At 42.2% G+C, this 13,613-nt stretch overlaps 1 protein-coding gene across 9 annotated transcripts in view; it reads right to left on the reverse strand.

The window, feature by feature from the left end:
• The window catches only part of Odf2l (outer dense fiber of sperm tails 2 like), a 36,929-nt gene that overhangs the window by 6,049 nt on the left and 17,267 nt on the right, over positions 1-13,613 (reverse strand). For 8 of the 9 annotated variants that reach the window (XM_040751653.1, XM_040751654.1, XM_040751656.1 and 5 more), the window contains 7 exons: positions 11,169-11,278; positions 10,205-10,340; positions 7,086-7,196; positions 5,094-5,198; positions 3,280-3,438; positions 1,708-1,793; positions 1,350-1,512 (listed from right to left, as the gene is read on the reverse strand). In XM_040751653.1, the coding sequence (XP_040607587.1) occupies positions 1,350-1,512; positions 1,708-1,793; positions 3,280-3,438; positions 5,094-5,198; positions 7,086-7,196; positions 10,205-10,340; positions 11,169-11,278 (870 nt within the window). The remainder of the gene's footprint in view (positions 1-1,349; positions 1,513-1,707; positions 1,794-3,279; positions 3,439-5,093; positions 5,199-7,085; positions 7,197-10,204; positions 10,341-11,168; positions 11,279-13,613) is intronic. The other variant, XM_040751658.1, reaches the window with a different exon arrangement.

The raw sequence follows: 13,613 nt of genomic DNA on the forward strand, positions 1-13,613 counted from the left end.
CACCCTGGCTAGTTTCCCCTCCCTCCCCTCTGTTCCTACCCCCCAATCCACTCCTCTGTTACTGTTTAGGAAAGGACAGTCTCCCATGAGTATCAACAAGAAATGACATATCAAGTTACACTAAGACTAAGCACCTCCCCGTGTATTAAAGCTGGGCAAGGTGACCAGTATGAGGAGTAGGGTCCCCACAGCCCGCAAAACAGTCAGAGACAGCCCCTGTTCTCACTGTTAAGAGTCCCACAAGAGGACCAAGCTACACAACCATGACACACACGCAGAGTGTCCAGGTCAGACGCATGCAGGCTCCCTGGTTGTGGGTTCAGTCACTGTGAGCCTTGATGAGCACAGGTTAGCTGATTCTGTGAGTTAGTTTTCTTGTGGTGTCCTTGACTGCTCTGTCTCCTACAATCCTTTCTTCCTGTCTCTCGCAGGATTCCCCAAACTCCACCTAATGTTTGGCTGTGGGTCTGCATCTGTTCCCATCAGTTGGTCTCTGACGACAAGTGGGCTAGGCACCAATCTGGTCACAGGAGACGGCCAGTTCAGGCCACACAGTCACTATTGCTAGGAGTCTTAGCTGGGGTGATCCTTGTAGATTCCTGGGAGATTCCCTGTGCCAGGTTCTTACCTGGCCCTGAAATGTACCTCTTTCTATTAGTCTCTTCCAGTAAGTTGTTTGATAAATTCATCTCTTCTTTGAGATCTTCCCGCCGTTCCCTTCCACTCTGATTGAAATACCCACTTTTTATGGTGTTGCTTGAGCCCACTTCTACAACCTGTAGGTAAGATGACGTCCATACTACACTGAGTGCCCAAGAGCTCAGGTGCGGCCTTTTCATCTTTGCCCGTGAAGCACTCCAAGGGGCTGGGGAGGCTGAATGCCAGCTTAACTGGAATGTAATTCATGAATGTGCTTGTTTGCATTTGTCACAGAAAAGTTGAACTTTAGAGTTCACTGGATCTCAATAAAGACCAAACCTTTAACTGTTTATTCAACTATACACACATGCATGTGTACACATGTGCGTGCACACACACATACATGTGCATGAGCACACACAGACACAAACACATGCATGAGCACACACACGTGCACGGGCACACATAGGGAAGGGTCACACTCCAGATCCTTCCCATCTCTGCCCACTGTCCTGCCACATCACCACTGGAAGGGCGGGCGTGGCCCAGGAACATCATGTCTGTGTTTTATTCTAGGGAAAATTCAGTAAGAACAAAAATGGAGCTGCTCCCTCCACCCTGTCATCAGCATAAAAACAAGGACTGTAGGTTTGGCAGTGGGGGCGACTGGCAAAGTAATTAAGAAGCTTCTAAATGAAGGCCATGTGTACCTTTTGTCTCCCTTCATCCAGAGCGGCCTCCAGCTGCCTGGACAGCACTGCGCACTCTGCAGCCTTCTCTCTCAGCTCCAGGTCGCTGCGCTTCAGATGCTCCTCTTGGTCAGCCAGCTTCTTCTCCAGCTCCTTATTCTTGGCATCCATCTGCTCCAACTTCCTTTTTAAAAAAACGTGTGTGTGTGTATATATGTGCGTGTGTGCATGTGTGTGTATATATATATATGTGTGTGTGTGCGTGTGTGTGTTTGTGTGTGTGAATATGATACATATATCACATACAAGCATACACACACATATACATTATAATGCATGGGGAAAATGCAGCATCAATTTACGTCAACTTGATACTTACTCTTTAAGGTTTTCACACTTTAACTGAATGAGATAATTCTCCTCCTCAAGAGAAAGCTTGGTTAGAAGGCTATCGTTTTCATCAACCTAAGTGGGAAAAAAACACCAAAAACACTTTTTCAGTTATTTTTTATTCATCGACATCCAAGGAAATAACATATTTTAGAACAAGAAACAAGAAGACTGAATACACAGAAAGACACCAAGCCGCATTTACAATGCTAACACACAAGTTCTTCGACTCCTCAATGAGTTTTAAAGACTGACACTGTCTATCTTAGAAAATTAACATTTTTTCTGTGTGACAGTAATTAAAATATCTTGAACAATGTTTTACTGAAAAGTGACATGTCTGTGGCTCAGCTGACACCTTTCCCAGCGTGTACAAACCCAGCACTACATAAAGCTAGGTGTGGTGGCTCATGCTGCAATCCCAGCTCAGGAAGCAGAGGAAAGACAATGAGAGATTCAAGTTCATCCTTAGGTCGAGGCCAGTCTGAACTACATGAGACCCTGCCTCAAAAAACAAATGACAACAAAACAAAACATACAAACAACAAAAAGAAAACCGTGTGTGAAAATCCTAAACATTTTTAATTAGATATTTAAGGTTTCTCATATCAATAATGTTCCACTGAAATTACTTATAATTATCTATGAAGACACAGCTGCTCAAGTCAAGACTATTCTTCCTGCTGCTTCAAAGTCTAATAGTTAAAGCACCTTTAATAATAAAAGCATTTTCTCATCAGGGCTGGAGAGATAACTCAGCAGTTAAGAGCACTGGCTGCTCTTCCAGAGGATCCAGGTTCAATTCCCAGCACCGACAGGGTGGCTCACAACCATGGCATAACTCCAGTCCTAGGGAATCTGATGCTCCCTACTGGCCACTTTAGGCACTGCATGCATATGGTGCACACACCTGCAGACAAAACACCAGTACCCTTAAAGTAAAAAAAAAAAAAAAATTCTCATAGATTAAAGTAGCACCTTTAGTAAAATATAATGATTATTTGTCTTGCAAGTACAGAAGCAGACCGGTTACCAGACACAAACGTGCCTCTTTAAGAAAAAATGAAGTAACCCTACAACATGTATGAGTGCTTACTGTTTGATGAGCACCAAGGGAGGAGGCAGGTGCATGGTGATTAAGAGGGTTCACAGTCCCTGTCCTGATGGATTAATAGGTACCAATAAAAGGATGGAATCAATCCCAATAACCCTGATGCACAATCCTAACTGCGATGCATTCTACTTTCTGTAAGGTGAGCTATGACTTCTCGTATGTGTGCTGATGTCAACAGACATGCACGCCCAGCTTTGTTCCTCCTCTCTTTACTATGTCCTCGAGTCCAAAGGCAGACTCACATAGACAACCTACATCAGCTGCTTCAGTCACCGGTGTCACCAGGAAATGCTAAAGGGTAACAGTAGAATATCTGCAGGGAAATAACTTCCAGCCACTGATACAGGCGGGAATAAGAAGTTCAACCCGACACTTTGAGGGCCCTCCACTGGCGGCTGCTGTCAGCTGCTCCTTTCACATCTTCCAGGACTCAGAACGACGGGACACCTGGCCCTGCAGCTCCCTAACGGTGTGCGCCTGCTCCGCACACTTCTCCTTGCAGCGCTGCAGACTCTCCTGACACTCGTGAAGTCTCTGTTCGGCTGACGCGAAGGAGTGGCGGGCGCGCTCTACCTGCTTCAAGTGAGACTCCACCTGGCCTCTCATCTGAGGTGTGGCAGCAGGGGAAATAAACGCAAGGTCACACATTTGGCGGGAATATTCTTTCTATCTTAAAGACTAGACATGCGTGTTATTAATACGTACTTTACAGGAGATAATCTACATGAGGCATATAGCCAAAATTAATTCACGTCCAAAATGGTTGCCAGGCAAGTAAGTCTGGTGACACCAGCCCACTTCAGGAGTCACACGGAGGAAGTGACTGAGGAAGTGGTGTGCTCTTTCCCACTGAGTCACCGTCAGCTCCCCAGTGGCCCTCACTTGACAACACCTCATAAGTCACACGTGCCCTTTCAGACTTCTTGACCCAGGTAGGTGTTCACTGAGCACTGCTTCTGACGACAAACACACCGGTTCCCACTGGCTGTATGTGGTCACTGTCCTGCCAGGTAAGTGAATCTAACTTTACCCACAACACTGTCCTTTCCCAGTGCAGCACCCCTGTAAGTTATGGACAGGGGTGTGATGATGCTGCCTAAAGAATGTCGCACTGCTCTGAGTAACGTAAACAAGAAGGATAACGTGCTTGAGTTGGGGACACCAACAGTTTCAGTGCAACATCTGGCCATCTTGAAACCAAGAGATAAAACCAGAATAAAGCCCGCATCTGAATCCCTAAAACGGCTAAGAAGCTGTGAGAAAATCAGGAGACTCAAGCAGTGGATGAATAAAAAGAACATTTTAAAAGAAACATACACACTTTTCTACTTCTACAACCAGAAAACAGTATAATGACAGTAGCCAGAAAACCACGTTCCTCCCCTTCGTGCTTTTGAACGGGTTTTTAACTAGGTTTTTACTGACTCCCTAGCAGGAGAGAGAAAATGTGCATGACCCTGTCCTGTAAGAAGTAGACAACATGAAATGGCATCTTCTTTGGTCTGCTAAAATGGGTCAGGTTCCTCACTTGGTGGCCCGGTGGCCTGTCCTGGCTGACCTTGTCTTGACAGTGATACCTCTCTCTTAGTTCCCAAACTCAAAATGTGCCAGCTACGCAGCAACAGTCGCCACAGACTCTGGGCCCGACCACTAACACCCCTGACCTGTCAGCCAGGAATTGGTGTCCTACGACTCTCACTGTTCCCGTCCCAAAACAAGGTGAGATCCAAAACGGAGTGTGGTTCCATGTAAAAACCTAAAAATATTCACAAAAACACCATCACCTGCCAACACTGGCTACTCCTGCCTCTGTCGCAACTGGATGAATAAAAGGAGAGGTTTCTCAAGATATCATTTTTCTTCCCAAAATGCATTTTCCAGAGAATATTCACTTTGCAATTTTTAGACACAAAAAAATGTAAAAAGAGAGACTAGTTTGCATTTTACTGCTCATAGATCTCAATAATAAAACAATTGGCCCTTTTTAGTTTTAATCTAGTCCTGCACCAAAAAAATGAAATATTTATGCTATTTCTCAAATATGAATAAAAACATAAAAGGGCACTCTCACAAATAAACAGCATTTCAAGAGTTGGAGAACTTTATATCTTCAAGGGGAAATACAAAACTCCCACAGGCTCTGGAGGGGCCACTCCTAGGCAGCACGGGTGAAATGACGGAGGAGAAAGTGGCTGGATGACAGCCGGTGTCAAATGGATGCACACATATAAAATATTTTATTACCTCCATTTCAAACTTACCTTCTCTAACTTTTTGTTTTTATTTTTTATTATTAGGTTATTTTCCCGTAGCAAATGTTTACATCTGCTTTTTACCACTTCAGCTGCTTCTTGCAACTTTTGTACCTAAAATAAAAACCACACACACAGACAGTAAAGTACCATGCATTATTTTAAGTAGAGCATGAAATAAGAGCTAAAGCATGCATTTACACTCGCCTCGCTCTGCGCTTATATTGTAAAGAAGTCACCATTTCTCTGCTACCCATGTTATGTCACATTCCTCCTGACAGTCTCAGGGTTCAGCTCTGACATGGCCCTCACTTTCTTCCTGTCTTATCTGATCGAGGCTCTCACCTGCTTGTTTGAGCTCTAGAGAGGTCCCTGCTGTATACATACATCATGGCTTCCACTTTAATGTTTTGTGGGATTCCTGAATGTGCAAACAGGTGGGTCTCTGATTCTTGTGCCTTTTTCTTGAGCTCTTTTCCTTCTATTTGATTGTTTTGTCCAATACTAGTGTGTTAGTTTTTGTTTTATCTTATGATATTTTAATATATTATATTTTGTTTTATTTTATTATTATCCCTGAGAAGCCTGCTAATAAGTGACAGAAAGGGCGTGGATCTGGATAGGTGGGGAGGAACTAGGAAGAGTATCGAGGGAAGAGAAAACATAATCAGAATACACTATATGAAAAAAAATCTAGTTTCAATAAAAAGTTCTCATTCCAATAATCTTTCCCATCAAATCAAAATCCATCCAAAGAACATGGGTGAACTATGCACACTGAACAGCAGCTTCAACATGGTATATTTAGAGGAAGCATTCTTGCTGAGACCTTAACCCAGGCAAGCAGGCAGGACACAGTCCTGAAGCCTCCATCAGTACCTCCCTACCCGCAGTACTTCGGCTGGGTATCTCAACTGGATTTTGCCACCCAACCCGTCTAGATGCAGCTCCTCTTGTTGCTACACCTTACTCTGCATTAGGCTATGTAATGCATGTTCTTTCCTTGGTTCCTCTCCTTTCCACACTGCTGGAGACTGAATCAAGGCCTCATACTTGCCAAACAAGGGTCTCTGACTATACCAAACCCTCAGTCCATCACTATTCTTTAATTCACACTCTTCGCATAACAGCTCTTTCTTTAATAACCAATTTGCTTCCTATCATGCAAGTATCTGTGTACATCCAGTCTTTTCCACAAAGTTTTCCTTCAATACTGCATTTCTAAAACTGAAAGTTTAACTATAACTTATCATTGGATATACATTCTATTTTAGATAAACCACCATATGTTGTTTTGTGTATCTGTGGTACGTGTGTGTGCATATTTGCGTGTTATGCACATTTGTGTGGATGTCAAAGGTTGGTATCAGGTGTCTTCTCTATCATTCTCTACCTTCTTTTCTAAGACAGGGTCTCTCACTGAAATGAGTTACTAATTTGGCTGAGATGGCTGGACAGGAGCTCCAGGAATCCATGTCTGTACCCCCCTGCCCCCCATGCTGGGTTACACACTGCTGCACTCAGCTTTGTAGTTGGGACCTGGGGATCCAAACTCAGATCCTCATGGTTGCATGGCAAGCACACTACCAGCTGAGTCATCTCACCAAGTCTCATATGTTTCTTTCTATGTATTTCACATGGAGAAATTTCAATTATACATCATTTATTATAAAAATGAGTAGTGGATTTAATGACCCTAGGTGACAGTCATTGTTTTAAAAATCAATGCTGTTAATATACTAATGAGATTCCACATTAAAATTCTCATCACACCTATGCAACCTATTTTAAATTTCCTCCTAGGAGTATCTAATATACTAGGGCTAGCACCAGGAATTGGCAAGACTACCTTTAGGAAGGCATATACGGTCTTAAGGAAAGTTTGAGACACACTGTATTATGTCACAGATATTTGGCCCATCTCTTCAGTTCCGTTGACTTGAGTCACACTGTTTGAAGTCATCTACAGATGTTAGTAAACATTAAACAGATGCAAGTCACCTGAGTTTTATATACGTCGATGAGATTTTTCTGTCGTTTTTCTACTTCTTGCAATTCTACAAGCTCATTTTCAACAGAAACAACTTCATCCTTCAAAGCGTCAAGCATACCCTAGAAAGAAACTCATGATTGATGGAATTTTTCATCCAACAGAACATTATAATCCATGTTAAATAATTACTAAAGCATACCTCATTTATCAACATCAATGAAATAATCATTTTGATGGCATATAGTTGCCATCTAAAATTAATAACCAATACTCATGAATGAATTTAATCAGTACACAGGACAGACTTTTTTTAAGTTACTGAAAAAAGAGAGTTGAAAATAAGTTGTATTCTAAATAAAAAGAATCAATAATGTTGACGTGTCAAGTTTTCCACTTTCACTTAACACTTTTCAATCTCAACCAAAAATATAAGAGCTGGAGGGAATAAAAAGTTAACTCAAAACTCATATGCCAGTTGGGCATGGTGGCACATGACCACAAGCCCCATAATTGCCAGGCAAAGGCAGAGAATGTTGCAAGGTCTAGGCCAGCAGAGGCCACTTAATAAAACCCAGTCTCAAAATTAAAAACAAATAAAAACACCTCATCTGAGAGAATAAATAGAAAAGACTAAACAATGTATAAATGATACGAAGTGCACAATATCTGTGCTTACTAGATATTGAAATACATAAAGAACTAAGTTGTCAAGATACTAAGAACACAGAAGACAGCAGAAAAGGAAAAGAAAAATGCGCAAAACATACCATATGGTCAACGCTGGGTTTTAAACCACTAGGGAAAACATGGGTTGAAAAAACTACAACTACTAGGGAAAACAGGTTAACCAACCTGTCTTGGCCCACTGCTAAAGTAGTATCAAATGAATTAAGTGTTTTTAGTTATAAAGATATGAAAGAAGATCCAGACAAAATTATGTGACTTGAGAACAGCATAAATTCTACTGAGACGTCAAGACTGGCAAGGATGCCAGGCAGTCTACCAGTTTCGCAGATGCTACTATAAGGCACAGAGTGGGTAAGAGGCAGAGGGTAAGAGGCAGTGGCAGCAAAACCACAGGCATCATGTTGCTTTCTGCGGTGCCCCTCCAATGGGGTACGACAAAGGCGCTGATGACACCTACATATGGATTGGGATGTATTAGTAGATGGCAACGTTTAAAAACTCAAACATCTCCACCAGGTCTACAGTCAACTGAGGAACTGCCTGGTTCAGACTGGCCTGCGGGGATGTCTGTGAGGGGTTGTCTTGATTACTGATTGATGAAGGAGGGCCCAGCCAGAAGGCAACGTTTAAAAACTCAAACATCTCAACCCGGCCTACAGTCAACTGAGGAACTGCCTGGCTCAAACTGGCCTGTGGGGATGTCTGTGAGGGGTTGTCTTGATTGCTAATTGATGAAGGAGGGCCCAGCTGACCAGGGCAGCAGCACTCACCAGACAGGTGGTCCTGAGCTTTATACAAAATCTATCCCCTACTGCCCAAAGAGCTGAAGAAAAACAGAGACTGAAACAAAGAATCAATCCGGGTCAGTAACTCATTAGTACATTCAGCAGTAACCCTGAACTCAAGAAAACGGAAAGGGAGAGGAGAGAGAGGATTCAAGAAACAGGACACAAAGACAACATACCTATACCAATGTGTCTGAAATGTAAACACAGCAAACATAAAGGAATATTCTGAAAATCCAACATAAATTCGATGTAATATTTCCACAGATTAAGAATCAGACTAACAACAGATTGTTTTCTATTAACAAATGTAATCGCGAAAGACACAAAAGCAAAGGCCACCCTCTCTCTGGGATGCTATATCTACCAGAAACCAGGCAAATGAAGGCAGAATAAAGGTATCTTCAGACACATAAAACCTTTTTACATGTACTTCTTCCTGCTTTCTCTTTTTTAAGGTTAAAATTTTAACGATGCACTGTAGGCTCAAGGAAGGCAGCCATGAGACTCCAGGACACCTGGAGAGCAGCCCACTGAGGCTGGCGGGGACGCAGAGGAACTCCTGCAAGTGACCAGAGTGCAGACAGGTTTCCAGGAACGCAAATATGAAGCAGAATTGCTGCAATTTTCATCTTTTATGAAAGGAAGCGCTTCCTTTTCTTTGCATTAGAAACACACTTGTTTCCTTTCCTTGAACCGATTATGATTACTGGATGTTTAAAATTATGTTCACATTAGGAAAATTTCAGTGGACTTGTTAGGCATTTATTGATGGATTTTTAGAAAAATTACAGGATTCCAGACTTTGAATTTCGTAATTGTTGAAGTTCCCTTGGCCAGGGGTTGGGGTGGGGGGTGGGGGTTGACATCCAATTCTTTTCTCCTCTTTCTAAATTTCTATTTCTGTTTCTAGAACATGAGTCTTGTAGAATTTGGGGATTATTTATCTCATGGTTCAGAAGCTTCTCTTCTGAGTTTTGTTTTGTGGAGCTGAGAATGGTACCCTCATGCTCAGTCAAGTCCCGTCCACCCACAGGCATGTCTGTGTCTAAGAACTCAGGTTCCTTTTTTCTCACAAAGTCTAAAATCTTCCTCACCCATCTCTTCCCTGGGACACATATAAACCAATCACTCCTTGGACTTGGCTCCTTTGGAAATTCTTTCTGGTTATAAAGCAGCCAAGAACATACTTTCTGGTTTTTTTCTGGTTTCAAACAGACCCAGCCTGATGGTGTATCATATGGTAACCATGACACCTACAAATAGTTTGTGCAGTAAAGCTAATGCAATTTTGGATGATTCACTGCTAAAATTAGAGAGTAAATAAACTGTTTTAAAGTTGAGACAAAGAGAGAGTTGTTTAGCCTCATAAGCCTTGCTTTGTCCTGCTAAATACAATTTAAACTTATTTTTGTATTTATAACTAAAAATCTTAAGATTTTTATATATGAACATAGACATTATCTGTGTACCTAGAAATTATCTATTTAATAATACAATATCATGAGAAACATGAAAGACAAAACAATACATGAGCATTACCCATTACCCAATCTTGCCTTTAACCCAAGATACTGCTACTGTGCACACACACACACACACACAAACACACACTCACACACTCACTCACACACACACACGGACACACACATTACCTTTAACTTCATATTCTCAGTATTTAGTGCTTCATTTTCATCTTCAAGTGAGTGAAGTTTTCTAAGGATTTCTTCACATGAATTTTTTCCATGAGTTTCCACTTTCTTCAAATCTTCCAAAAGATTAACGATTTGCCTTTATAAAATGAGAGAAAGCATGGAAATTTTCATTCAAAGAGTGGATTATAAGTGTTTTTAAAATTGCTCTGGTAGGGCATACTCGTTAAAACGGAAAAGGTACAGAGAGGCAGCAAGGGAAGAGGACTGGTACCCAGGGCTCTGCTCAAAGCAGTCAGGGTCAGAGATGCTCACCTACTGGCGACGTCATCTAGCCTATCGCCCACAGGATGCCTGTCTGCCCAACACATACACACACGTGCACGCGCGTGCATACACACACATGCACACATGCACACACACACACGCATACACATGCACACACGCATGCACACACGCGCGCGCGCACACACACACACACACAAGTTAAAAAGAAGGATCATGTGAGGCAGTGACACCTCATCTCTAGAAGAAAGTCCCATGTTAGTTCTCCAGGATCAGCACAGAAACAAAACTTAAAGCAAATATTGGGGTCTGTTATTGCTCATTTGCTGCAGTATCAGAGAACACAATGCATGTATTTTACTCATTAACTTTCTCTGTTAAGCTCTTTAGTCCCTTGAATTAAGGGGTAATAATTTTTAGGACTTTGAAACACTTAAATGAACCTGTATTTATAAGAAGTAGCAGATACGCACTCAAGCACGAATAGCAGATCTACAAGCTTCCCCTTTGGAATGGGGACAGCAGTGCGTGTTACGGAGTGGTCACTCTCACTCCCACGGGAACAGCACAAGCACCATCGACAACACCTTCACCACAGAACCCAGAAGAAGCAGAGCATGCAGAGCTGGAGAGGAATCAAGTCGCTCCTCACTGGACAACGATAGTCTAAGTTCTTGCTTACTTTTTCATTGTTTCGATCTGAACTTCCAGTTCAGTTTTCTCTATTGCGATTTTCTCATAATGACTTTTCCAGGCATTGGAAGCTGAAAGTGTTTCAGACAATTTGGCTTCCTAAAAATACAGAAAGCATTCATCTTGTAACTTAAAGTGTTTTTTACAGGTCTTAGACACAGATGCATTGTAAATATGAGAACAGTCCTCCAGTAAACATGTAATTTTTCTTGTAGAGAAGCTTGGTGTGAAGTTTCCAATATAATAAAATCTAAAGTAAGCTTTAATAAAATACCCATTTGACTATTACTTTATGTGCACACAGTAAAGTTACAACTTACTATTTTAAGATGCTGATGGGAAGAGTTTTAAGTAATATTTCACAGTTAATAAAATAATTTCTATTTTACTTATGAATGCATCTTCATTTTCCATTTTTTAACAGAAGAGCTAATAACCATATACATGTGTGAAGAGAGTTTCCCAGGACATATAGAAACTATTTGCAATTCCACAGCTCACGGCTCTCTAAATGCAAGCCCATCAGCTTGCCAACACTGTTTCTGTCAGCAGAGAGGGGCAGCAATGGCCCAGTCAGTGTGGATGTGAGATTCACAAAGGAGGACTTTTGTGTTTGCTTCAGCGCTGTCTGTAGGGTTTTGAATGGTGTCTGTAGGGTTTTGAATGGTGCCAGGAATTCTCGGTAAATGCCAACAGCTCTCTGCACTGCTCTGTGGCTTTGTCCACGTTCTATAGAGAATCAAGCTCACTTGTTATAAGAATGCCAGTTAGCCAGGAATCAGAGGACCCACAATAGTTTGAACTGCAGTTTACATACTACTTTCCTCTCATCATTCATTCATTCATTCATTCACAGAAAAGAGTCTACTGGTCATCTTATACACACAAGACATTGTCTACGTTTTGCACAGAAACGTTTGTTACACTGAAGACTAGTACCTTATTTCATATTTTGTGTGAAATAAAATTTAATATAAATTCGGAAGTAAGAGATGGCTATAACATATACTATAGTGTATATCACGTGAGACACTGAGGACTTAGACCCATGGAAGAAATGTGTACATTACACATGTAACAGCCTCGTTTCTTCTTATGGAAAGACACACAGCGAGCGCCCCTCCCTCCCACTGCAATGGGACTGCGTGTGAACTAGACTACGCAGGCAGCCTCCAATCACTGCAGACCTCACAGACCCTTCCCACTCCCCATCCCGCATGATTCCTCTGGGTTGTATTGCATGCACTTGCATGGTGCACCAAACAGGAACTCAATAAAACGTCTCACTGCTGAACTCATTTGTGCTTCAAGCTTAAGATAGCCTCGAGGAGGGAGAAGAGTAAAGCATGAGATAGCTTCAGAATGAAATAAACACCATAAAATTAATACGACTGTTAAACGTTTGCTACTGAATGGGCAGGAAGGGAAGGCCCTCCCTGGAGAGAAGGAGTTGAGAAGTTAACTGATTAGAGAGAAAAGAGCCAGTAACAATGAGCAAGGAAGAACTTAAAGCCAGAGGCAACAGCCAATCAGCAGGGCAGGAGGCAGCCAGCCCAGCCGGCACAGAGGCAACAGCCAATCAGCAGGGCAGGAGGCAGCCGGCACAGAGGCAACAGCCAATCAGCAGGGCAGGAGGCGGCAACAGCCAATCAGCAGGGCAGGAGGCAGCCGGCCCAGAGCAGCCTTCTGTTTCCTCACAAGTGCTCCTACAGTCACTTGAGGTGAGCTGCGTCCTTATGCCCTAGTTCATGAAAGATGTGGAAAGTCAGACAGGCCAACCAGTGCAGGAGCCTCTCCAAGATGCTAACTCAGTGGGAAAGCCTCAAGGGCATCGCGCCAAGATTAGTGTAAACCACTCCAGCAGCTGTAGGCATTCAGCCAGCTACGACCTTGTAGGCGCTGAGCCTAGTCTTCAATATCTAGTTATACTCAAGTGAGTGTAAGTTAAATATCAGAGCCGTAAAATGCTGACATTTGGGTTTACAAAATATTAACTTGTTTTGTTTGTGCAAGCTTTTATACGAGTCTGGTTTCATTTCCCAAAGTCACTAATAAATCTATAAGCCTTAGCATACGTTCTTAAGAGGTGGGATACTGGTGAGCCACAGAAACAATGAATATTTTATTGGTTGGCAACTGAATAAGAATAATGATTTGTCAAGAAGAACAAAGCACTAAGTCTATTTTTCAGCTCTGCGTTATACTCAAAGATATCTTTCACATGTTTTGTTTACGTCAGCATATGGCTTCAAATGCATTACAGAGGTTAAAGGAAGTGAGCTACTGAATAAAGTCATATGGTCTAATAACAGAAATCAGCATTTCCCAAACTGATCTTTCTCAGAACCATTTCCAAGAGCTGCTTTGTGGGTACAAGAAGAGTTCTGTGGTTAAGTGTGGGAAATTCTTACTTGCATGCCCTCATTACTGCCTT

This window comes from Mesocricetus auratus, unplaced genomic scaffold (genome assembly GCF_017639785.1).
Source record: "Mesocricetus auratus isolate SY011 unplaced genomic scaffold, BCM_Maur_2.0 Super-Scaffold_100009, whole genome shotgun sequence".
Classification (NCBI taxonomy): domain Eukaryota; kingdom Metazoa; phylum Chordata; class Mammalia; order Rodentia; family Cricetidae; genus Mesocricetus; species Mesocricetus auratus.